The sequence below is a fragment of the Camelina sativa genome, chromosome 7 (assembly GCF_030686135.1).
Source record: "Camelina sativa cultivar CO46 ecotype springtype chromosome 7, ASM3068613v1".
NCBI lineage: Eukaryota > Viridiplantae > Streptophyta > Magnoliopsida > Brassicales > Brassicaceae > Camelina > Camelina sativa.
In genome coordinates, this window is record NC_141886.1 from 5,853,835 (window position 1) to 5,878,786 (window position 24,952).

The 24,952-nt window shown below is 35.4% G+C and overlaps 5 protein-coding genes across 7 annotated transcripts; 2 read left to right on the plus strand and 3 right to left on the minus strand.

Moving 5' to 3' along the window:
* Nucleotides 1–1,535: 1,535 nt before the first annotated feature.
* On the minus strand, nucleotides 1,536–11,639 carry LOC147940912 (uncharacterized). Its single transcript, XM_087458314.1, has 6 exons — nucleotides 11,394–11,639; nucleotides 3,583–4,036; nucleotides 2,921–3,474; nucleotides 2,499–2,838; nucleotides 2,323–2,415; nucleotides 1,536–1,589 (listed from the first exon to the last, which is right to left on the minus strand). The coding sequence occupies exons 1-6, from the start codon at nucleotides 11,429–11,431 to the stop codon at nucleotides 1,536–1,538; spliced, it is 1,533 nt and encodes a 510-aa protein (XP_087314440.1). The 5' UTR covers nucleotides 11,432–11,639.
* On the minus strand, nucleotides 5,935–8,704 carry LOC147940913 (uncharacterized). Of its 2 annotated transcripts, none has more exons than XM_087457731.1 (11): nucleotides 8,209–8,704; nucleotides 7,975–8,068; nucleotides 7,742–7,875; nucleotides 7,577–7,651; nucleotides 7,332–7,489; nucleotides 7,196–7,250; nucleotides 6,952–7,109; nucleotides 6,816–6,870; nucleotides 6,572–6,729; nucleotides 6,411–6,487; nucleotides 5,935–6,314 (listed from the first exon to the last, which is right to left on the minus strand). In XM_087457731.1, the coding sequence occupies exons 1-11, from the start codon at nucleotides 8,454–8,456 to the stop codon at nucleotides 6,192–6,194; spliced, it is 1,335 nt and encodes a 444-aa protein (XP_087313857.1). In that variant the 5' UTR covers nucleotides 8,457–8,704; the 3' UTR covers nucleotides 5,935–6,191. The 2 variants fall into 2 exon arrangements, with proteins under 2 accessions (XP_087313857.1, XP_087313856.1); XM_087457730.1 differs by having other exon boundaries at nucleotides 6,411–6,490.
* A 4,217-nt stretch (nucleotides 11,640–15,856) lies between the features above and the next one.
* LOC109125581 (lysine--tRNA ligase, chloroplastic/mitochondrial-like) lies at nucleotides 15,857–17,390 on the plus strand. The gene is made up of 7 exons (XM_087458315.1): nucleotides 15,857–15,928; nucleotides 16,030–16,140; nucleotides 16,240–16,297; nucleotides 16,482–16,550; nucleotides 16,636–16,743; nucleotides 16,847–16,882; nucleotides 16,983–17,390. The coding sequence occupies exons 2-7, from the start codon at nucleotides 16,043–16,045 to the stop codon at nucleotides 17,247–17,249; spliced, it is 636 nt and encodes a 211-aa protein (XP_087314441.1). The 5' UTR covers nucleotides 15,857–15,928; nucleotides 16,030–16,042; the 3' UTR covers nucleotides 17,250–17,390.
* Nucleotides 17,391–19,113: 1,723 nt separating this feature from the next.
* Nucleotides 19,114–21,498, minus strand: LOC104700430 (phospholipase A1-Igamma2, chloroplastic). 2 transcript variants are annotated; one of them, XM_010415950.3, is made up of 2 exons: nucleotides 19,888–21,498; nucleotides 19,114–19,450 (listed from the first exon to the last, which is right to left on the minus strand). In XM_010415950.3, exons 1-2 carry the CDS (start codon nucleotides 21,228–21,230, stop codon nucleotides 19,204–19,206), a joined length of 1,590 nt encoding a protein of 529 aa, XP_010414252.2. In that variant the 5' UTR covers nucleotides 21,231–21,498; the 3' UTR covers nucleotides 19,114–19,203. The 2 variants fall into 2 exon arrangements, with proteins under 2 accessions (XP_010414252.2, XP_019083033.2); XM_019227488.2 differs by having other exon boundaries at nucleotides 19,114–19,465; nucleotides 19,888–21,488.
* Nucleotides 21,499–23,815: 2,317 nt separating this feature from the next.
* LOC147940914 (secreted RxLR effector protein 78-like) lies at nucleotides 23,816–24,241 on the plus strand. Its single transcript, XM_087458316.1, has one exon. The coding sequence runs from the start codon at nucleotides 23,816–23,818 to the stop codon at nucleotides 24,239–24,241; it is 426 nt and encodes a 141-aa protein (XP_087314442.1).
* The last annotated feature ends 711 nt before the right edge of the window (nucleotides 24,242–24,952 follow it).

Sequence of the window (24,952 nt, forward strand, 5' to 3'; positions counted from 1 at the left end):
TAGGAGTATATATTGGATAGTGACTAGTGAGTAGGTACGGAAGATCAATACCTCATGAGTCATGATGAAAGATTCATGCATATTACTCGTCTGGTGTTTGTGTGCAAATGCACGTTCACATACAGAGAGCCGTGCCTCAATGGGAATAAAAGAAATTTTGGCCTACGACCTCACAATTTTGGAGAAAATTGAAGACTATATATTTTTAAACATTATACAGTAAAATTTAGGGTAAACATTTTTTTCCGAGACTAATCTCTTGGGGGAGAGGATATTCCACGGGTAGGGTCTCTACCAGGTATGCAAATGGGCCGTAAGCAATTGGCACATACCCATGTGGCCAAAGGAATAAAGCTGAGTAATTTTGCGCTTGGGAAAAATCGATCTCTGGCCTAGACCAACAGGATGACTCTTCCACCAAGGTTAGAACCACTAGCCCACCACCTCATCGTTAAACATTCTCTCTTCACAACGTTGTTTGTCGTTCTCTCGCTTTTAATTCCATTGTCGTTGCCAACTATTAATTAGTTCTTAGTCATTCGATGATCATTACTTAAATTCCATATCTTGATTAAACTCGTCAGTTTTTAATTTATAGAAGATACATGTCATAAGAAAGATTAACCGATTTAGTTGTCTTATATATCTAAAGAGAATCATCATCAATACAATAAAAGTACAATGTGTTGCTCTCCTTTTCTGACACATCAGCCTCAGTATTGAACTGACACCTCAGAAAAAATCAACAATCTATCAAACTAAAACAATTAATACATGTCAGCTTTTTTTTTTCACATCTTATGTGGACAAAGCAAATCAAAAGAGTTTTGTTTAATCAATTGGTAGATTTATTTTCTTCGTCGCCGTGATACCAATCTTCTTCAATGCGTTTAATCAATTTATTTTATTTCACTAAAGTGTCTTCCCATTACGATCCAATCAAATCCTAATCCATTGGAGCGTGGTGGTTACCGAGGTGATCGTGGTGATGGTCGTGGTAGAGGCGGCGGAGGTCGTGGCGATGGTGGTGGTGGAGGTCGTGGTTACGGCGGAAGAGGAGGAAACTGTGGTCGCGGTTATGGCAGCGGAGATCGTGGTCGTGGTCGCGGCATAGAGCAAGACGGCGAAAATCGTGGTCAAGGTCGTGGTGAGCAACATGATTTCAGAAGCCAGGGTCAGTGGGGACCTCCATCTGGTCACAATGGTCGTGGGACTCAGTTTCAGCAACCTCGACCACAGGCGGCTCCTTAGCCGCCGCAGGCTCAGGTGACACAAGTAAGTCATGCTGGAGGCGCCAGTAGGGGAGCTTTGTGTCATAACCCACATGTTTCTCCAGCTTCGGCTTCTCCATCCACCTCCGTCGTGGTTTCTGAACCCGTTTCTGGTATGCTCTCAATATATTCATAGCTTCAATTTTGGGAATTGAGTTTGGGGGAAATTTCATAAAACAATTACAATAAATGATTGCAACTTAATTATGAATCATCAGACATATTTATGTGATTTTTTTGTTTAAGCTAAGAGTTGTTTGTATATTAATTTGACAGTTGCTGAAGTGATGAATCCAAGACCATCTGTACAAGTTGCGCCTGATATATCATGGTTTTTGTGGTTTTTAACCATGATATAAGGAGTCTTTTAGAGTCTTTTGATTTGTTTTCTAGGATGTTTTTGAGTCTTTACAGGTTTTCTAGGATTTTAGCATGGATGGAGCAAAATGGAGCAATTTGGATCATTTAGGAGCATTACTCCTGAAGAAACGAACTTGGAGTCAGAACAAAGAGGGAGTGTCGATCGAAACTGCTTTAGCATCGGTCGACACCGTGTTTTGTCTACGAAAGAAGCCAAGTTTTGGAAGCTTTACAAAATTACCCGAAGTTTTTCATATTTGCAACACAAGTCCCTGACGTGTTTTAGGACATATAAATAGTATTTTTAGGTTTTTAAAACCCGGAAGTTATTTTCTAGCAAGTTTTATTTTCCTGTAACCCTGTGAGATTTTGAGAGCTTTGGAGAGAGAGATCTGCTTTGAGAGAAGAATTCTTGAACTCCCTTTTACTCTTTTAATTTCCATTGCTTATTATTCAGAATTATGTTAAACATGTCTGAGTAGTTTGCTTGTTAGGTTTAGGGTTTTTCACAGGGATTTTCTGATTTATTAGATCTATTTATTTAGGATTCATTATCTTTCTAGATCTTCATCTTAGGTTGTTCTTCACATTAATTCTTGATTGATCACCTAGAATTAATACTTTAGGAAAATAAATTGATATGAGAATATAATTGATTTTCCTGATAAAACTTTTTGATGAGCAAAATTACTTCTTGCAAAGAGATTAGATTCCCATATATGTGGCGAGCACACATGCGATGTTCTACTTTGGGCAACTCTTGTTCCACAGCAATAAGCAAGCCCTATAAAAAGTTATATCATAGCATTACAATTAGATGTTAAACTCATATTATATATTGCATTACAAGTAGATAAGTTAACATACCTTCTGTCGGTCTGAGATGAGACTAAATCCTTCTCCATCACCCAGATTCAAGTCTGCTTTAAGAAGATTAATAAACCAAATCCAACTCTCTGTATTTTCAATAGGCACAATACCCCATGCAACCGGATAGAACTGTTTATTGGCATCTCTTCCAATAGCTGCCAACAGCTGACCTTTGACATTGTTCTTCAAGAAACAACCATCTATCCCAATTATGGGTCGACAATGAGCATTAAATGTCTTCCGGAGTCCTGCCAAGCATACGTAGAATGTGTCAAACTTCTCAATACCATCATCAGTTTGGACTGTCCCCACCTCCACAGTTGATCCCGGGTTAGAACTGTCAAAAACAAGAAACAAAGTTAATATTAAACAGTCAAACTACAACAAGTTCCAAAAGTTAAAATAGGACATGAACTTACTTTATGAGCTCTAGACGGTAGTCTTTCAGTCGAACAAATTGCTGATCATGTTCATCTTGTATGGCTTTTATTGCTTTAGCCTTCGCCTTTCTACACTGATCATTTGTCACCACCAAGTTGTAACGGTCCTCAAATGTTTCTTGTAACGCCTTTGGCTTGTAATTAGGATTTCTCCTAATGTCATTCAATAATAACTTAGCAATGACTCCATCCTTCACTACCTTGCTAAACTTGTTAGGGACACAAGAATGTTCATCATCACAAGTCATGACTTGGTACATGTTGTTGAGTTTTTGAAAAGAACAGTAGATTCGAAAGTTGCAACCACCACCAAGAGCGCATCTCACTTCAGATTTCTCGGATCCCCACCTTGTGTACTTCACATTATTTCCTGTTTGAAGAGAATAATCAACCACAGCTTCTTTGAGTAGCGGTATGCTGTCAAATACCTGCCCCAATCTTATCTCGCCACTTCTTTTTTTGTATCTAATACTTTTTTGGCCATCATCCTCATCATCTGAATTCAATGGAGTTGACTCTGAATCGCAACTCTCCTCTTCATCATCACCATTTCGAACATCATCTTCCTCATCATCATCACCGCCTCTAACATAACCTGGCCTAACATCATCTTCACCATCACAAGTTCTTTCCTCGTTGACTGCTTCACGACCTCTATCCCCATTATCATCATCACGGCCTCTATCCCCATTATCATCATCACGACCTCTATCCCCATTATCATCATCACGGCCTCTATCCCCATTATCATCATCACGACCTCTATCCCCATTATCTGCTTCAGATGTCTCATCCTTTTCCACAAATAGCTCAACGGATTTTGTAAACATAGCAGCTAGACACATCCTCTGAAAATTCTCAGACCCATTATACAGCAGCTTCAACTCTCTCCAAGATTCAAATGGAAGTTTGTACCAGATCCTATGACCAAACAAAGACACCCCAAGAGACTCCAACATATTTGTAATAACTGCTTCCGGCTTGCATTCAAGAGTGTGACTCTCACCTCCAACATATATAGCCACATTACCTTCTGCATTGACAAACTTTCCACCATGGTAAATCTGGAAAGTAGCATCATCATCAGCATCAGGGCTGAAAAAATAAAGAAAATTGTGTGAATTTTTGGAGTGGAACAATAAAGAACCGAGATTTTTTGTATCCCCAACAGACCCATTAATAATCAATCACTCTATGCAACTATGAACAACAAATACTCAAACTATCTATCGACATCTACCATTAAAACGCAAAACGGATCAACAATAACAAAATTCAGAAATGTTAAAAGGAGAAATTTACTTTCTAGGAACTGGCTCTTCGACTCTCGTCTCATCGGTAACATCGAGATTCATCGCAATTAACTTCCGCCGCTCCTATTTTTTCCGATTAACCGGAAACCCCGAAATCCCCAAACGCTAGGGTTCTTTTGCGAGAGAGATCAATTCGAGGAAGAGAGATAGATTTAGGGACAAATGAGAAACGACGTCGTTTTGGGCAAAAATTAACACTCTCAAATAAACCAAAATGACGTCGTTTGCTTCTACCTTCACACGTGGATTCCAAGTCAGATTGGCTTAACGGAGAAATTAACAGAGTTACTAATTAACCACGTTTTTGTATATGTTAGCACAAAAACAATAGTTGAGGTATGTAGTTTTTATTTTCTAAAGTCAATGTATTTTAACGCACAGACCATAGTCCGATGTATGAATCAAACACATGGGCTTTGTCCATGTATGAAAAAGCCGTTTTTCCACATTAATTCTTGATTGATCACCTAGAATTAATAATTTAGGAAAATAAATTGATATGAGAATATAATTGATTTTTCTGATAAAACCTTTTGATGAGCAAAATTACTTCTTGCAAAGAGATTTGATTTAGTAATTTTGTGAACAATCTAACATGTTTTTAAAGCTGATTTTAACCTAGAATTTTACAAAGAGATTTGGATTTTCTGGTTTTAAATTTAGATAATATTTGCAGTGAGAACTGATTTATTTTACAAAAGAGTTTAGAGTTCTAGATCTATTCTTAATTGCTTGAATCCTAATTATTTCTTGATTTAATAATTTGTAATTTCTTGAGAAATTCCCTAAGCCTAGCTTTTTAATCTTCTGAATTTACAACAGTTTAATTTAATATTTTGCATTACCTTTTAAATTTAAATTATCTTGTTTAGTGTAATTCATAAAACTCTATAATTTATTGTGTGGACTTGAGTCCTTGTGGAATTCGACCCCTAAATACTGCAGTGACCTTTTAATCTGAGAGAGTAGCTCTAGGGTTTAATTTGAGTATATCAGCGTCTACTGATAGGAAAGAACCAATGAAGCGACCTGATAGAGGCGGTGTTGTGGTTTTGCGGCGTGTTAATCTATTTGTCAATCATTTTAGAGTCAACTTTAATCCGGATAGTGTCATAAGACATTATGATGTTGAAATCAAAAAAGATAATCCTACTAAGAAGATATCAAGGTTTGAGCTAGCTATAGTCAGGGACAAGGTGTTCACCGACAATCCCCAAGAGTTTCCCTTTGCTATGACTACTTATGATGGTCAGAACATTTTCAGCGCGGCTGAACTGCCTACGTGATCATTCAAGGCGGAGTTCCCGGGAACTGAAGAGATGAGAGGTAGCAGCTATACATTTACCATGAAGCAGGTGAATGAGCTGAAGCTACGTGACTTGAAAGAGTACATGACAGGGAGTACGTCTTTGAATCCGCGTGATGTATTGCAAGGGATGGATGTTGTGATGAAAGAGCATCCTTCGAAGTGTATGATCACTGTTGGTAAAAGCTTTTTTACTTGTGAGACTGAGCCTGATGAAGACTTTCATTTCGGGATTGCAGCTACAAGAGGGTATCGTCATACTCTGAAGCCCACAGCACAAGGTTTATCATTGAGCTTGGACTACTCCGTGTTGGCGTTTCACAAAGCAATGTTAGTTATCGAGTACTTGAAGTTGTACTTTAACTAGTCTGATATGCGTTCAGGAATTGTAGGTGTGATAGGGAATTGAACCATAACACTATACAAAATCCAACACAAACATACAAAAAACACAAAAGAACAAGTAAAAAAAATTTTAAGAAAAAACACAAAAAAAATTTAAATTTTGAACCAAACCAAAATGCTCTATATTACTGAAACTGAAACCAAACCAAAATGCTCTATATTAAGGGACAAAAGAAAAATAGTTCAATCCTTGCATGAGCACTATTAAGTGACAAACATACGCTCATTATACTTCTTGATAGATTATGGGCCACTTGTCCATACGTTCATGAGTTGTGAAAAACCAAACCGCGAGCACTACAATGACAATCAGGAGCACGATACCAAAAATTACCAAGAGCAAGCAAGCCTGCATGAAAGAAACAATGGAAAGAAGAAGTTTATAAGTTGGTCTGATTCTCCAAAAAACCCATTCATGATATATAGAAAAGTTTGAATATTATACCAGTGAAGAATTTGATCGTTGAGTCTTGGAGGCTCTAGCGAGATAGTTATGGATGCGACTCATGCGAGTATCAATCTCTTCTATGAAAAGAAAGTGTTAGAACAAGGATAAGAGGACATAAGTAAGCGTTTTGGGATGACAGGATTTAGAATCAGTTTTACCACTTATGGTTTCTTCATTGTGTACCAACACTGCCATGTCTTTGAAGATTTCGTGCACCTCGCCAATTGTCTGCTGCATTTCTTGTATCTTTTGCTCCCTTTCCTCAATACTAGCGTTATTAAACGCAATCTTCTTGTCCAAAAGTGCAAGTTCTTGTCTGCAACAAGAGGAACAAGAAACCAATTTAGTAGATGCATCAGGAATCCGAACAAAGATGGAGACTTTTGTCTGTACAAAACTTACCTTTTTGATTCCAAAAGAAGAACCTGCTGCTCTGGATACTTCTCTGCATTCTCATCTATGAAAAGAAAGTGTTAGAACGAGGATACGAGGACATAAGTAAGCGTTTTGGGATGACAGGATTTAGAATCAGTTTTACCAATCATGGCTTCTTCATTGTGTACCAACACTCCCATGTCTTTGAAGATTTCATGCACCTCGCCAATTTTCTGCTGCATTTCTTGTATCTTTTGCTCTCTTTCCTCAATACGAGCGTCATTAAACGCAATCTTCTTGTCCAAAAGTGCAAGTTCTTGTCTGCAACAAGAGGAACAAGAAACCAATTTAGTAGATGCGTCAGGAATCCGAAAAAAGATGGAGACTTTTGTCTGTACAAAACTTACCTTTTTGATTCCAAAAGAAGAGCCTGCTGCTCTAGATCCTTCTCTGCACTCACATCTATGAAGAGAAAGTGTTAGAACGAGAATACGAGGACATAAGTAAGCGTTTTGGGATGACAGGATTTAGAATCAGTTTTACCAATCATGGCTTCTTCATTGTGTACCAACACTCCCATGTCTTTGAAGATTTCATGCACCTCGCCAATTTTCTGCTGCATTGCTTGTATCTTTTGCTCTCTATCCTCAATACTAGCGTCATTAAACGCAATCTTCTTGTCCAAAAGTGCAAGTTCTTGTCTGCAACACGAGGAGTAACAAAACCAATTTAGTAGATGCGTCAGGAATCCGAACAAAGATGGAGACTTTTGTCGGTACACAACTTACCTTTTTGATTCCAAAAGAAGAGCCTGCTGCCTAGGATCCTTCTCTGCATTCACATATGCCTCACTGGCTCTATAGCTAATCTCACCAAGGCCAAGTAATTAATACACCAAAACCACAAAATAAACATAAAAACATTTACAAACTCTTGAACGAGCATTATCAAACCTTGAGGGAAGAGATGGCTTGTGGACAAGAGGAGCATACACAGTTTCTCTTTCAGCAGCTAGACGCTGAGCCTTTTGGAACTCATTCAATACAGCTTGAAAGTCTTTTGCAACCTCCACAATCTTCTTCCTTTGCTAACCCACCACCACCAATATATATAAAACAAAACCATCAAATTCCCTACTAAATGAAGAGAAGAACAAAGAATCATTCCTTAAATCAAAAACACTCACATCAACACCTCTCTCATGATCAGTTTCACTGACTTTTTTAAGTTTAGCCGACGTATCTTTCACAAGCTGTCCGATATGTAATATCGTCTTGCGCCTAAAAAACACACACACACAAATCACAAACCAAGCAAATTGAACCATTTATAACCACTGAAATTAAGAAACAGTTTTACATTCCAAGAACCTTATAAACCCAGAAAAAGGAGAAAACTTTGAGAACTACTTAGTACTTACAGCTTGTCACGAAGCTCAAGGGTGTCTTTAGGAGTACCAAGACTGTTGACAAGACGATGGAAAGTAGAAACACTTGTATTGATTTGAAAGACACCTGAAGCAACAGCTTGAGTCGTATCTTGTCGACCACCACCATTGATATTCATTAAAGAAGCTAATGATCTCCCTCTTCCCGCCTCTAAATCCTGAAAACTCATCCTTTTTGTATCTCTCTCACTCTCTCTCTCTTGCCTCGAAAACCCCACCATTAAAATAATCCTACTTTTTAATTCTCAAGAAAATGAAAAATTCGAATTTTTTATTTGTTTTGTTTTCACAGTAACGGAGATTGAGGACGTGAGTTACTCAGAATCTCCGGTGGTTTCTGTTTCTATCTCTCTGGGAAAGAATTGAGAGAAAACGTGAACGGCGGAGAGGGAGAGATTGAGAGAAACGTTGAGTGTCACATTACCTGTAACGATGGAGAAAAATAAAAAAGCCTGTCGCACCTTTTCGTTTCGGGAAACATATCATTTTTTTTTTTTGGGTCAAAGCGGAAAACATATCGTTTAATACATTAACTTTTTCAAATGTAGACCAAAAAAAATCATGAATTTCATGGAAGGCTAGCTAATACATAAATTTTGTTGACTAGCTATTTGTTGACTAGCCATTTAAAGAATTTTGAAATTCATTTTATATGATTGTTTTTAATATAAATTTTATGATTGTTTTTAATAATTTTTTTGGATTAAATATTATAGGATCCGTGCTTGAGCACGGATTGAAATTCCTTCCATTGCTATTTTTATTTTGTATTTTCGGTATGAATATGAACAATGTATTCTGGTGAAAGAAGATTTGCATGATTTATATTGAAAGGTTGGAAGATTTTCATTAAGATTTTATTTTCAATTGCAGAATAAGATCTCGAAAATCACGATTAAGTGTGATAAATTGCCAAAATTTTATTTCTTTTTTTGTACTTCACAATATATTTTTATTCTCTTTAATAAATTGGTTAACAATGTGGGCTAGCAATAAAATCTGCCGAAAATAAATTTGAAATATTATCTTTAAAATATTTGGAAACAATTAAGGTTGCATCCATTATTTAACTTGTAACCAATTAATCGATAACATATTAATTTATAACCTATTTGTAACCAACTTATTAAAATTATATAGTCTACAAAAAAATGTTGTGTACTTCCGTTTATTATAAAGGGGATATCATTGACCAAGCCAAAATACACATGTTGTTAAATGAGATAACTGAACAATCAACGATTGTTACCTTGTCATTTAACGGTATGTTGTTTTTGGTTTCATCAACAATATTTGGTGTTGTTTTCTAATTTAATGTGTGGTTGATAAAAAAAAACAATATTTGGTGTTTTCAATGATTAATCAACAAAAATTGATATATCAAATAGCCTCTCACGAAGTTCATGGTTTTTTTGGTCTAAATTTGAAAGTTCATGTAGTAAACCAAAATTAGATAATTTAATAATTTTTTGTGCACAGCAAAACGAAAAGACTTTTAATCGAATTATGCGTACGTAAAAAAAAATGCATTTTGATTATTTCTTTTGGTTTACATTACTCAACATTCTTTGCTTTATACATCTATACTGTAAAATCAAGTTTAACTTAACTGTTATACAGTCTAAAGTTATTTGTAGATGTCCAACAAATATCCTTCGCAATAATATTTTCGGTTAGACTTGAAAAAAATATATTATTTGTTTACATCAATTAAGTTGAAGATATTTGAAACTTAAGAAATTTTCATGAACTATATTTGTGACGTGGATATTATTTTTATATAAACTGTATAATCTACTATTTATGTAATTAAAATACATTCCTATATCTTCTCTATTATTTAAGAGGTGATTTGTTAAATTTGTTGATGTAATACTCTTTTACGTTTTCCAAAAACAAAAAATGATTAAAACTAATATTTACCTTTGTAAAATACTATGAGAACCGCTGTGCTAAATTTTATTTGTCTATTAACAAACAAAAATAATATACATATCATAGAAATTCCATAATTACATTTTTATGGACATATACCCCAATTCAATAATGTGTTTATGTGATTTTATCTTTAAATCATAGTATTTGCTATATTTTTAATTTAACTTTTTGAAGAGTAAAGGATGACTTTGATTTTGGATGTTCAAATAACTCATTCGAAAATTAGGGGGTGTATATTGAACTTGAAATTTTAGGAGATTTACTGAAATTTTTATTGTTTAGAATTTTGAGAGATTTGACTGTAATTTTTAAAAGATTTGGTTATTAAATTTGGGATTTTAGGATTTGGGTTTTGAGATTTGTTGAGAATTGATTATTGAATTTTAGGTGATTTTGATATTTAAAAAGAAAAAAAAAAAGAAAGCAACTTGGAATGTCGTTGATTAATTTACCTAAGCTTCTTTCATACTTTGATTAATTTAAAAAGAAAAATAGACATTGGCTATGTTCTTTTTCCAATCGCAGGTGGAGCGACTGCGACACAAATAAAAAGCCCAAGATGATATGCATTTCGGATAAATAAAAAGTTGTCACTGTCGAAGCGACAGAAAAAATCAAATGAAGCAGAGCTTTGATAATCGCTGAAAATTCAGCGTTTTAGTATTGATATTAAAAAAACAGCGGTAAGAATGAAAACAATCTAATATAAAACACATTAGTACTGCATCATGATCTGATATTTATAGCATCTGTCCAGGTAACGATATTGTAAAGAAGAAAGGAAATGATTTTTTAATATATAGTTTGTTGTTTGTTTTTTATTTTTTGACAACATTGTTATATTACTAGCTAGTGTTTATTATTTTTTGACATTTCATTTTATTGAATTGGAGATTTTTTTTTTTTTTACCTCCGGCCACAGTTTATGTCCCCACGGCTCACACACATGTATTCAAATTTGCAATGACATAGAATGTAAAAATAAAAATAAAAACTGCATGAATTAACGGTAAAGAAATAGGGGACGTTGATCAATCAAAGCATGCAAGTGCGTGCGGTGAGATTCTAAGTTCTTTTATTGACAGACGGACACAAAAAATTTACAGATTAGGAAAACGAGTATAATACATGTGTGTATGCTTTAAGAAGGATGATCAAGACGAAGCTGAGAGAGATGGTGATGGACGTCAGGAGAATGATGATCTTCAGAACGAAGACGCTCGGCTTGAATCCAACGACCTTCACTGTTCCGAACCATTCCTTTATTCGCGTCTTGACGCCAAAACGGTGGAATCTGTAAATGCTCTTTCAAAAAATCCGACGCTTCGTTCACTAGTGCGTGGTCTCTCCCACTCGACAGCACAAATCTCTCTCCTTTCCCATGATACCTAATTTTTATTTAAAAAACAAATAAGTGAATGATTAGTTGCATAACTACTAAATCGTTCACGTACGTGATACTCGCGTCAATCATATCGCAAACACCAATCAAGACGTAATCTAGAATGATCTCAATATATATAATACACAAAACTAGTTCGATATTCTTGAATATTTTAATATGTGTATATCGTATAGTCGAAGAAATCAAATTGGACAGCTTGTCCAATCTACTTATCCCACGGCTTCCATATTTTGTCGTTTTCCACATCCAAATTTAAAAGTTAACATACATAATTTTTGTGTTAATTTATCTATCTTTCACCCTTTAACTTATACATTAAAAACTATATTACTACTTCTATCTTGACTTGTTAAAATCTTATATAACAGAGAATGTATTTTCTAATTTTTCTTAACAATATGACATTTGGCACTCTACTTTTGTGATACATGCCATTCTCATTAACTTTAAATTTAAAATTCTAATTTTTTATTTGACTTTATTTTATTTGGTGTTTAGTTTGTTAAAAAAAGATAATTGTTGTATAGTTTGCTTTTTGAATTTTTTTCAACATTGTTACAAAAATATATTCCTTCCATTTTTTTGTTTTACCATATAATATATTTCATAATGAAATCATACACCATAGAACATTAAAAAAATACTGATCAACCCAACTAAAAAATATAAACAAATTGAAACCAAATAAAAATAGAAAATGGTTTAATACTTTAAATAAAAACTGAAACCAAATTAATTTATGATAGACTAATTTAAAAATATAGAAGATTTTATAATATATATATATATATCACATTATATTCAATAATCATATGTAATGTATTAAAGACACAACTCAAATTTGTATTTAATAGTATTCTATAAGTTACAATTTGACTGTTTTTAAAACATATGTACTAAAAAAATGGTATCATAATATAATTGTTTTATCTCCCCCATGAAATAACAGAAAACAATAGTTTCAAAATTAATTTATTGTTAATTATACTATTTATTTTAAAATAATTAGAAATAGAGACAATTTATAGAAGAAAAACATATTTATATTAAATTTGACAAACTTTTATTTTTATGAATTTTATTAAAAATTAGTTAGACTTAGAGTTTAAGATATTTGTTTTGTGATGTCGTTTCAATAAATTATTTTAAAATTGACTTATCATATTATAATTTTTTTTCTCAAACATATTATAAAAGTATTTGTTGTTAACTATTACTTTTATATATGAAAATTAAATTAATATACAAGACACCATAATTTATCTATCAAAGTAAGGTCTTACACTTTTTTTTCTTAGAATACTTATCAGGCTTTTTTCCCAAAAAAAAAACAAACTATAAATAAATTAATTTATCTTAATTATTTAACGTACATACAAAATCTTATTAACTTTGCTGTAACTAATTGTCCTATTACTCTAAAATGGTTTCATACATTTCAAAGTAAAATTTGCAACCAAATTAATTATGATAGACTAATTTAAAAATAGAAAAGATTTTCTAATATATAAAAAAACTCACATTATATCCAATAATCATATATATTGTATTAAAGACACAACTCAAATTTGTATTTAATAGTAATTTATAAGTTATCGTTTTATTGTCTAACATATGTACTAAAAAAACATAATGGTATCGATTGAAAAAAAAATAATGGTATCATAACATAATTGCTTTACCACCCTATGATATAACAGAAATTTCAAAAATTAATTCATTGCTAATTATAATACTATATTAAAATGATCAGAAATGGAGACAATACATAGAAAATAAAAATATATACTAAATTTCACACACTTTTCTTTTCATGATTTTTTTATAAAAACTGGTTAAATTTATAGTATAAGATATTTGTTTTGTGATATCGTTTTAATAAATTATTTTAAAATTGACTTATCAAATATAAAACTATTTTTTGTTAACTATTACTTTTAGATGATGACAATAAAATTAATATATACGACAACATAAAATTATCTATCAAAATAATTAAGTAAGATCTTACATTTTTCTTTCTAGACTACTTATCAGTTTTTTATTTTCCAAAAAAGAAAAAAAAAAAATATATAATTTATCTTAACTATTTAATGAAAATACCATATATAGTTGACTTTGCTATAAGTAATGGTCTTATTACTATAGTAACATACTGTTTAAATAATCCTTTTTTCCACAATATTGTTTAAATAATTTCAACAATATATTATAATAAAAAATATGTAGTAATATATACTTTAACTTTTCTCTTTTTCATGATCCTTCTATGAAACACTATATAACATATATAAATTATAAATTGTAGTTAAACAGTAGTATTATGAATATTATTTTTAAGACATATATTAACAATTACATCTTTTTTTTTGTCAACAAAAGATCAGCTCAAACGAGCCAATTGGGTGGGAAGTTGTTTACAAACAAAACTTGATGCGGAGATGTACGCGCTTGGCGTGCTAAAGAATCTGCACTTACATTAGCATATCTAGAAACTAAAGATAAAGAGAAAGATGAAAATTACTCCCTATCAATCTTGATGTCGTCAAGGTACGCCGAGAACGCTGGCCAGTCGGAAGGAGAAGACACCATCTTCACCCAAATTTGAACAGTATGTATAGAAAGCCACCTCTCTGAAATCATGGCTGATTATGCAGCGCATCGCCCAAAGGAACGCTTCAACTTAAACATGTAATGGAGATAAACTTCGCCGGAAAATCTTGGCTCCCATAATCGGCGATGCAGTCTGGAACGAGGTACAACACCATCCAGCACATGCAAGCGGGTCACCTGCTTTCCAAGATCCATCTATAAAGCAACGATATCCCGAAAAAAACCGTAGGGAGGGAAGCAGTAGCCACCCTAACTGGTATCCCTGAAACTACGGGGATAGTGGGATAGGTCTCCAGGTCAACCTCTGCTTGAGCCTGCTGCCACGCTGATGCTTCACCCTCTGCTACCATAACAATATCCTCCGGCCGCTCCACAATATTTTCAAAAAACGAGTGCATTCCTTGCTTTCCAAATATACCACATAAACCAAGGGAAAGCCGCAACATGAGCCCCAGGATTCTGCTGCCCTAAAAAAATGATCAACATTTGCATACACTGAATCCGTCGGGAAGGAAATTGGCTCCACCAGCACGTGTGCTAGAGCCTAAACCTGACGGGCCGGAGGAAAAACAAAAATTGCATGATTTATTGTTTCCGCATCAACACTATACCGTACACATCCTAAATCACAAGCAATACCCCGTTGTCCCAAATTTGTTGAAACCAAAATACATCCAGATAAAACCTGCCACATAAAATATTGAATTTTAGAAGGGCAACAAACCCTCCAAACACTAGCGAGGAGGGAAGTAATTTCTGGTCTCTCGCTCTGAAGAACCAATCTTTCCATTTTCATGTGAGAACATGAATCAAAAGTGTTCGTTTCTAGTTTCTTGTAATTGTTAAGTAAAGACTAAAAACTATTGTCATGTGCTAATTCGTCGCAGTTCTCTTTTATCTTGTCACAAACAATGAAGAGGAGGAGATTATGTGATAATTAAATATCATGAATATGGATGATATAGCTTCAATATATGTGACACACATAATTTGTAGCAAATATTTGCGACGATTAGTTACACATTAGTGACAAGATTTAAATTAAAAAAACTTGTAGCAAATGTGTAGCCATTTGTGAGAAATAGTGACAACTTTAGATACTAATAAAGTTTGTGATAATTTGCTACTAATAAGTGACTATATTTTTGTGAAAAATATACTTACTATTTTCACTCCTAAATAAATTTGTAGTTATTAGTTACTAATTATTATTGTGGTAATTTAGCTACAAATAAGTAACAACATTTTTATAACAAATATATCCACTACTGTGTATTGTAAATTCGTAACTAAATTTTTAAATAATATTTTTTTTAGTTTACTACTACTTATTATTGTAACAAAAGATAAAAAGTGTTTTAGAATACTTTTTGAAGGTGAGATATTAATAGTGATCAATTTTTTTTTTAAAAAATCATGTAGCAAACTTGTAAAAAAGCAATGTCAAACCCAGTGAAACTAAATATTTAATATTGCTATTAAGTGATGGAAGAATTAATTTTTAGCATCGTTTAGTTTTGGGTAGTATCATTTAAATTTAGCATCGCTTAAGAAATGATGTCAAATATTTTCTTAGTATCACAAAACAGAAACGATGTTAAATACGTAGTTAAGGTTCTCAAAAAATGACGTTAACTTTGCGTCGCTTCTTGATTCCGCCAATTTGATTTGATTTTCGTGTTTTTGTTTCACAGTTCAAACACGAACCTTCGAGTACGGAGAAGAGGACAGAGAAAGGTAGAACCTTCGAGTAAGATAAATAATCTTGGTAGAGAAGCATTGTTTAATGTTTATGGGGTTTGTTTACTAACTGTTTATTTCGTCTCTGAAATTTACAGGGGAGCTTTCTATATGTGTGAATTCTTTTTCAATTTTCTCACAAAATCTCTCCTTCCACTGCCAGACAAATATCATGGTCTAACTGATATTAATAAACGTTACCGCCAACGGTGAGCTCTGTCTTCTATCGAAGTAAAATTGGTGGGTCTGATTCTTAAATGAAAGTCTATGAGTTTTATTTGAGTTCTGCTTACTGTGTTTCTTACTAGGTATGTTGATATGATTGCTGATCCTGAAGTGGCTGATGTGTTCCGGAGAAGGGCAAAAGTATGTTATCAGGATATTCGAACTCTCATTTGCGCATTTAGTTTCTTTGGTGGACAATCCCTAGACAAAATGCTTACCTCACGATGTATCAATAGATTTTTCCCAGTTTTTTGTCATTTGAGATTGTTGGAGTTATTTTATTTTTACAAATCAATGATACTCTTCTTCTGTTTTGTTGTAGTAGATCGTTTCAGAGATAAGCAAGACAGTTGAGTCTTTTGGATATTTGGAGGTTGAAACTCCAGTTCTTCAGGTTTGTGGCCTACCTTCACTCTCAAATGTTCACATAATACTGAATTCTTGTATAGGATTAGGTTTGATGAACTTGTGAAAACTAGGGAGCAGCTGGTGGAGCGGAAGCAAGACCTTTTGTAACGTTTCATAACTCACTTGGGAGGGATCTATACCTGAGGATTGCAACTGAGCTTCACTTGAAGAGAATGCTGGTGAGAAACATCTTCTATTTTCAAATCTCTTAGCGTTTGCTCTCGTTTTTCTTATCTTTCTTTTGTATTACCTCATTTGCTGATGATGTTGAGTTCCTAGAAGGTGCTTGTGGCAAGTCTCTTGCTTCTTTCCCTCAAGGTTCGTTTTTCATCACTCATTTTAGTTCAAGATTTTGGGGGCATCACAAGCTTAGTTGAAGCGGTTTCGATTTTTGAATGGTTGTGCATATGTGTTGCAGGCTGTTATTAGAGGTGGTGACGGCCATGGAGGTGGAGGTGGTGACGGCCGTGGAGGTGTAGGTGGTGATGGACGTGGAGGACGTGGACTTGGAGGTGTTAGTGTTAATTGTGGAAGAGGGAGACTACCACAAGGACTAGGAATGGGTCGTGGGCGTGGAAGAGGAAATAACCCAGGCCAAAATACAATTGACGCTCTCCTTGCCGCTGAATCCTGGAGACTCATGCTTGTTCTTCATCCTGAGAGACAAAATGGGGCTATGTGGTGAGTATATGAAGATCGATATTTATTGACCTCAGGAACCATTTATAAGTTTTCTGAATTCACATTATTTCTCTTTGATAAGCATATAACCGAAATGAACCGATGTCAACTAGGTTAAAGATATAAAATAGATACTCTATTTCGTTATTGCTTTGTTATTTATTTCTCCTATATTAGTGGGATTGTATCACCCACCTCTCCAGCGTTTCTTAGTAGTAGATTTAGCTAATAATTTATTTGCTTCATGCATGGTGTTATATATTTTTTTTGTGGCTATTCGTTATAATACCATCTGCCTCTAGCTTGTAGCTCGTAGGAAACGTAGCTCTGCGTAATTATTAGCAACAAGGTAGTTTGTGGGTATTAATAACAAATTGTTACAAAAATATTGAAACAAAATCGACGCAAATTAACACAGTTTTATTAATGACAAATTGTAGCGAATTTGTCACAACAAACTTGTAGTATTCGTAACTATTAACCACAACTTAGTTTGTAAGAAGTTGTAACAATCAATTACAATATTTTTGAGACAAAATTGAAGCAAAGAGATACAATAACAGTTATAGCAAATTTGTAGCTAATTTGCTACGATTTCTCACAAACGGTGTTTTGCTACCACCCTATAGGCGCAAAAAAAGTTTCGAAACAAATTTGTAGCAAACCAAATTTTGTTACAAATATAAGTACATAACTACAATATTCCTCGTAACTATACAACCCAAAACCTGAATTGTATGTACACTTCTTCCATGATATAATCCATGTTGATACTCACTTAGAGACCATATATTCAAGAGGGAGTAAAGCAAAATCTCGTTGTATTTATTCATTACATAATAATATACTTTGGTAATAATAAGCATCTTCACCTCATAGATATTCAATAAAGACCAAATTCACTTGTTACCCTGTCCACTACCGTGGAGATTATCAAAGTAACCTTTCGGATCACTCTCAAAGTTATCCCTTGATATGTAAGAAGACCCACTGCTGCCTGGCGCTACCATGTAACCGCCTCCTCCCCACCCGCACCGCTTTTCCCTCCTCCTCCTCCTCCTCCACCGCTACCGCCACCTTTCCCTCCTCCACCGCCGCTCCTTCCTCCTCCACTTCCACCGGAACCACCTTTCCCTCCTCCTCCTCCACCGCTACCACCTTTTCCTCCTCCTCCTCCACCGCTACCACCTTTTCCTCCCATTCTCTGAAGTTTTAGTTCCTAGTTAAATTCTTTAATCACTAGATTGTAAGATTAGTGTGACTGAGAAATGGAAATTTAGAAGATGGGGTATTTATAATAGGGTAAACTTTCAAATGGATGGGTCAAAATCAGTCTTTCCCAATAAGACGAATACAATTTAATTTTTTTAGTCGTTGCATTTTGATTGACTCAAACCAATAGCCTCGTAAACGTATGTAGCATCTACTCGTAAAGTGTTTAAAATTAACTTACCATCGGAAGATCAACAAAACAAGTCTTTCCATCTTGACTCCACGCATCCCGAGTTAAAATATAGTACCATCGAGTAAAAATGTACAAAATACAAATATCGTAATTCGTAAATTGATGTAATATCATTTTTAGTTTCTACTTAGTTGATTGATCTCAATCTTGTAAAAATACTAGTACATTGTAGGAGTTTTTTCCCTTTATTTTTTGACATCTTACATTGTAGGTGCTCCTATATATATTGGATAGTGACAATACCTCATGATGAAAGATGCATGCATATCACTCGTCTTGTGTTTGTGTACAAATGCACGGTCACACACATGTATTCATACAATGACATAGAATGTAAAACAAAAATGCATGGATTAATGGTAAAGAAATAGGGGACGTTGATCAATCAAAGCATGCAAGTGAGTGCAGTGAGATTCTAAGTTCTTTTATTGACAAAGACGGACACAAAAATTTACAGATTATGAAAACGAGTACTAATATATGTATGTATGATTTAAGAAGGATGATCAAGACGAAGCTGAGAGAGATGGTGATGGATGTCAGGAGAATGATGATCCTCAGAACGGAGACGCTCGGCTTGAATCCAACGACCTTCACTGTTCCGAACCATTCCTTTATTCGCGTCTTGACGCCAAAACGGTGGAATCTGTAAATGCTCTTTCAAAAAATCCGACGCTTTGTTAACTAATGCGTGGTCTCTCCCACTCGACAGCACAAATCTCTCCCCTTTCCCATGATATCTATATAAAAAGAAACTAAAACATTTTAAAGCAACGTGTATGATTAATTGCATAACCACTAAATCGTTCACGTGATACTCGCGTCAATCATATATCGCAAACACAAAAATCAGACGTAATCTAGAAGGATCTCAATATAATAGACAAAAATAGTTTGATCTTCTTGAATTTTTTAATATGAATATCGTATCGTCGAACAATCAATTAGACAGCTTGTCCAATCTATTTATCCCACGGCTTCCATATTTTGTCGTTTTCCACTTCCAAATTAAAAAAATTAACATATCCATGATATCTATCTACAAGCATTAATTTATACATAAAACAATATTATTACTTCATTCTTGACTATATTATTATTCTTGACTATATTATGAATATATGGTTAAAAATGTAAAATGTAAAATGTAAAGTAAAGTAAAAAAAAACTAACGTACCCGTCAAGGAGATGAAGCATAGCTTCAAGGTTATGAGCATTAGAAAGATCAACGGAAGGTTTAAGAAACGGCGAGTTCTGATGATCTAACGCCAGCTCCTCCCCCACGTGGCAATAACACCACGGCAACCCTTCCGCTATCTTCATCAACGCGTGCGGCGCACTCTCGTTCAAAAACAACCCCGGCGACTTCGGAACCATGTCGTGCACGTTCACAACTCTCATCACCTTCACTCCTAGCTCCTCCATCCTCTCTTTAAACCTCACGTTCCCAACTCTTGGCCCTCCGTACGTCAACACCGTCACCGGAATCACTTTCCCGCTTTTGCTCCGGTTCAATCCCATCTCCGCTATATCGTACGCGCTCAAAATCGCCAACGCGCCGCCGAGACTGTGTCCCGTCACGGTGATGCTTAGATCGGAGTCTTCGTCCTCGTCGTCGTATGTCTCCACTAAACGTTTCACCTCGGCTAAGATCTGTTCACGCGCGGAGAATTTAGCGAATTTGCATGACGTGTCTTTGTCGGTGTAGAGATCTAAGAACCCGGATTCGACTTTAACGGCCGGGTCGGGGCATCGGATCTTGTTTTCGAATACGGGTTTTAAATAGTCTTTTAAATCAGCGATCCACTCGAGTTTCGTGACTGTGCCTCTCCACGCGATCGCGATATCGCGGCGGCCGAGGCGGTTACGAGACGTTTCGTCGTCAGAAACGGCGACGTATCCCATCCAGTTAGCGTTTTTGCTCCATACCTTAGACCACCGCGATTTAGAGAAAAAGTTGGGGAGATTGATGTTGGACGTCGCGTAGAGGTAACGCGCCACCTCGTAACCCGAACCGCTCGTCCCGAGTGAGTCGAAGAACTCGAGCCGAGAGAACCTCGAGCTGCCGCAGTATTTAGAAGCCGGGTCGAAATCGAAAGCGTCGTAGCAGGCTTGAGCCATTTCGCCGTAACGGATCAGCTCCGATCTGAGGACTGGATCCATCGGTTCCATTAACCCGGCCCAGTCGTCTTCTCCTTGGATCTTACGCCACGTGTCGATTAGTTTTCCTTTTTCTTCGGAGGTTTTGTCTCGCCGGCGAATATCTTCCGCCGTCATCCACCGTTCTCCGAGTCCCTCCGCTTCGTCGGTTAAGCCTTGCCGTTCGCGTCTTTCTCGCTCGAGGCGAGAGATCACGGCGGATAGAGAAGACTCGTCGGTTCTGGACAAAGCTCTCGTAGCTGTTACTCGGGGTTTGACGGGAAAATTGATTTTTGAGAAGCTGGAGTTAACCGGAGGAGAAGAGTGGTGGTGACCGGAGTTGGTGGTAAGAAGGTGGTTGTGGGAAGGAATGGTCGCCATTGTTTGAGAAGAACCGTCGTCAGAGCAGCTTGATGATATCGTAATGGTAGTAACAAAGGATACATTTATATACAAACTGTACACAATGAAATTATCTAAAACGTGTTTATTCAAATGGTAACATGCAATAAAGAAACTGAACTGTCCTCGATTTCATATATAGTTGACACTATTTTAATTGATAAGGTATGATCATATAGCAGGGTCATCTCCATTTGGGAACATTTTAGGTGTTTTAAGCCTTTTTAAAATAAAAAATATAGAGATCAGTCGATGAAAAACATGTTGTTGGTTTTTGATGTAGAAATGATTTTGGGTCAGTTCTTGGGTGATGTGACAACTCGTGAATGAATATGTAAAAGAGAAAACATTTATTTGTGTGGAGGAAATTTTGTTTGTTCTTTTTATTTATATCTTTAATGTTTTTTTGTTTCATAAAAATTTGGTATTATATTTTGAATTTTAGTATAAGCTTTTTAAGTTTGCAATTTAAATGTTATTTTTTAAAGTTTTTAAAATTGTAATATATTTAAGATTATTATATTATTAAATCTGATTATCTGAAACATGTTCTTCCAATAACCAACTTCTTAACAAAAGATCTAAACTAACGATGTTACTTTAAAAACACCCAAAAATATTCTCCCAATACAAATACCCTAAGTAACTAAAAAAAATAGAAAATTGTATATAGTATTATTGTTGTGTGACTTGTGAGTTTTTGAAGTGCATCGCGCAATTATTAAAGGCAATAAGCAGGCTCTAGGAATTGAGGATAAGGATCTAGTGATCTGACCATGGTAATAATAAACTAAACTTTTAAGTTTATGCTTTTTCAACAATTTACATTCTATTGAGGTTTAATCCAGCATATGATACAAAATAATTATAACCATGGTAAGATCTATAAAAAATTATAACGAACTTACAATATATGCATAGAACAATTTACCAAATTTATTGAAATCATGAGAATTTTTCATCCTAAACAAGTCAATATCGTTAAATAGATGTAGTTGCCGGTTTTTAATTAATTCCAATTTCGGTTTAATAGGTTTGTTAAAAGTGGATAATATTGTCGAAGGTTGTTTTCAAATAGAGATATGAGTTCGTCTTTTTTTTATATTCTTTTTTTCTAGCTTGATTTCTTTTGGTTAGAGAATGTGAGTCCGATGTAAATATATAACACAAAGAGTATATAGTGAAATATTGCTTGAGAACGATCAGATTAAAGTTCTTTGTGTGTTCGAGAATCGTCAGTTAGGTGTGTAATGTTTTCTTTTTCCTTCCAACTCGCATTCATGGTGTGTTACGTTCGAGTTTATATGGTTATTGCGTGATGAACACTGCACAATGGTCATTTGGTTGACATCATGATTTTGGACCACATATATCAACGATATTCTAATGTAGTAACTAAAGACCTGATCATAGTTAGCGATATTCGCTTGGTGCGGTGTCGTTTGGATAGGGCTATGGCAAACAGTGAATGGGTCTTGGAATTTCTCTCGGGTAGAAGTGAATACTTGCGGTTTGAAGGATCAGATCACCGACCTTTGGTCACTTCCTTTGATCCTATTAAAAAACAAAGAAGAGGTTTATTCCGCTATGATAGAAGTTTAAAAGGAAATGAAGAAGTGAGAAAACTAATCCTTGATGTGTGGAAGTTGATCCCGGAGGCATCAGTAGAAAAAAGACTCGAGGCTTGTAGGCGGGTGATCATCACCTGGAGCAAAAAACACCATGAAAATAGCCAAAAAGCAATCGTATCTCTCCGAAAAGAACTGGAGGATCAAATGACTAAGGATGAGGACAATCAAGGGGAATTAGACAGAATAAACAGAGAGTTGTTGAAAACTTACCAAAAATAAGAAGCGTTCTGGAAGTAGAGGAGTCGACAACTTTGGCTCACCTTGGGAGATAAAAATACGGGTTACTTTCATGCAGCTACAAAAAGCAAGAGAGCTTTAAACAATATATCTGTGATGGAATCAGCTGCTGGTATCTCAGTGTTTGAGGAAAAAGAGATTGTCCAAGCAATCACTGACTATTTTCACCAAATTTTTACCTCCCATGAAGGAAATTGAAGGAGAGTGGTACAAGAGGCTTTAATCCCCTGCATTACACAGGACATGAATGAAAAGCTGATTGAAATGCCATCAGTCGAAGAAATTAAGAAAGCCTGTTTCTCTATCCATCCGGATAAAGCCCCCGGCCTGGATGGATTCTCAGCGTGTTTTTTCCATTTAAATTGGAACACAGTGGGAGATGAAATAGTTGCAGAAGTCCAATCCTTCTTTATTTCTGGGACCTTACCACAGAGGATCAACCACACCCATGTCAGGCTCATCCCCAAGATTACGGCTCCCCAAAAGGTGTCAGACTATAGACCTATAGCGTTGTGCTCAGTATACTACAAAATTATATCCAAGATACTGACCAAAAGACTTCAACCAATTCTCTTGATGTGTATATCGGAGAACCAGTGAGCTTTTGTTCCCCAAAGAGCTATATCAGACAATGTGCTCATCACACATGAAACCCTGCACTATTTGAAAACGCCAAAAGCAAAAGAGAGAGTATTCATGGCGGTTAAAACATATATGAGCAAAGCATATGACCATTTGGAGTGGGACTTTATCAAAGCTGTGTTGGAAAGGATGGGTTTTCATAGACAATGGATTCAATGGATCATGCAGTGCATAACAACAGTTTTATACTCATACCTGATAAATGGTCAAGCTTTGGGTTTAGTTACACCTCAGAGAGGCATCCGACAAGGAGACCCACTATCTCCTTACATATTCATTTTATGCAGTGAGGTACTCTCGGGTCTCTGCAATCGAGCACAAGAACAAGGCAACCTCCCAAGGATCAGAGTGGCAAAAGAGAGTCCTCGGGTGAACCATTTGTTATTTGCGGATGACACAATGTTTTTCTGTAAGTCAGACCAAAAGAGCTGCATGAAAATGAAGAGCATCCTGCAAAAATACGGAGAAGCATCAGGCTAACAGATCAATCAAGACAAATCAGCTATTACTTTTTCGGCAAAAACAAATAGAAAGACAAGAGAGCGAGTAAAGAGAGACTTAGCTATACACAAAGAAGGTGGACAAGGCAAATATTTGGGATTGCCGGAGATGTTTGGAAAAAAGAAGAAAGATCTGTTTACCCAAATAGTGGACCGAATAAAACAAAGAGCCATCAGTTGGTCATCTAGGTTCCTGTCTATGGCAAGTAAACTCACCCTGTTAAAATCTGTACTAATTGTCATGCCAACCTATACTATGTCATGCTTCAAGATCCCAAACTCCTTGTGTAAGAGAATCCAAGTTGCACTTACTAGGTTCTGGTGGGATTCCAATACGGGACAGAAGAAAATGACTTGGATTTCCTGGAAAAAGATGACAAGATCTTTTAAAAACGGCGGATTGGGGTTTAGAGATATCAAGATGTTCAATGATGCCATGTTGGCAAAACAAAGTTGGAGATTGCTTACCAAACCAGGATGCTTACTCGCAAAGGTACTAAAAGGCAAATACTGCAAATCCTCATCTTTCTTGGAAAGTGAAGCCCCAGGATCAGCTTCTCATGGATGGAGAGGATTATGCGTAGGACGCGATCTCCTAAAGAAAAAACTAGGCAAACTGATCGGAGATGGAGAATCTACCTCACTCTGGTATAGCCCATAGTTATCGCTTTCCTCCCCCTGCAGGCCTATG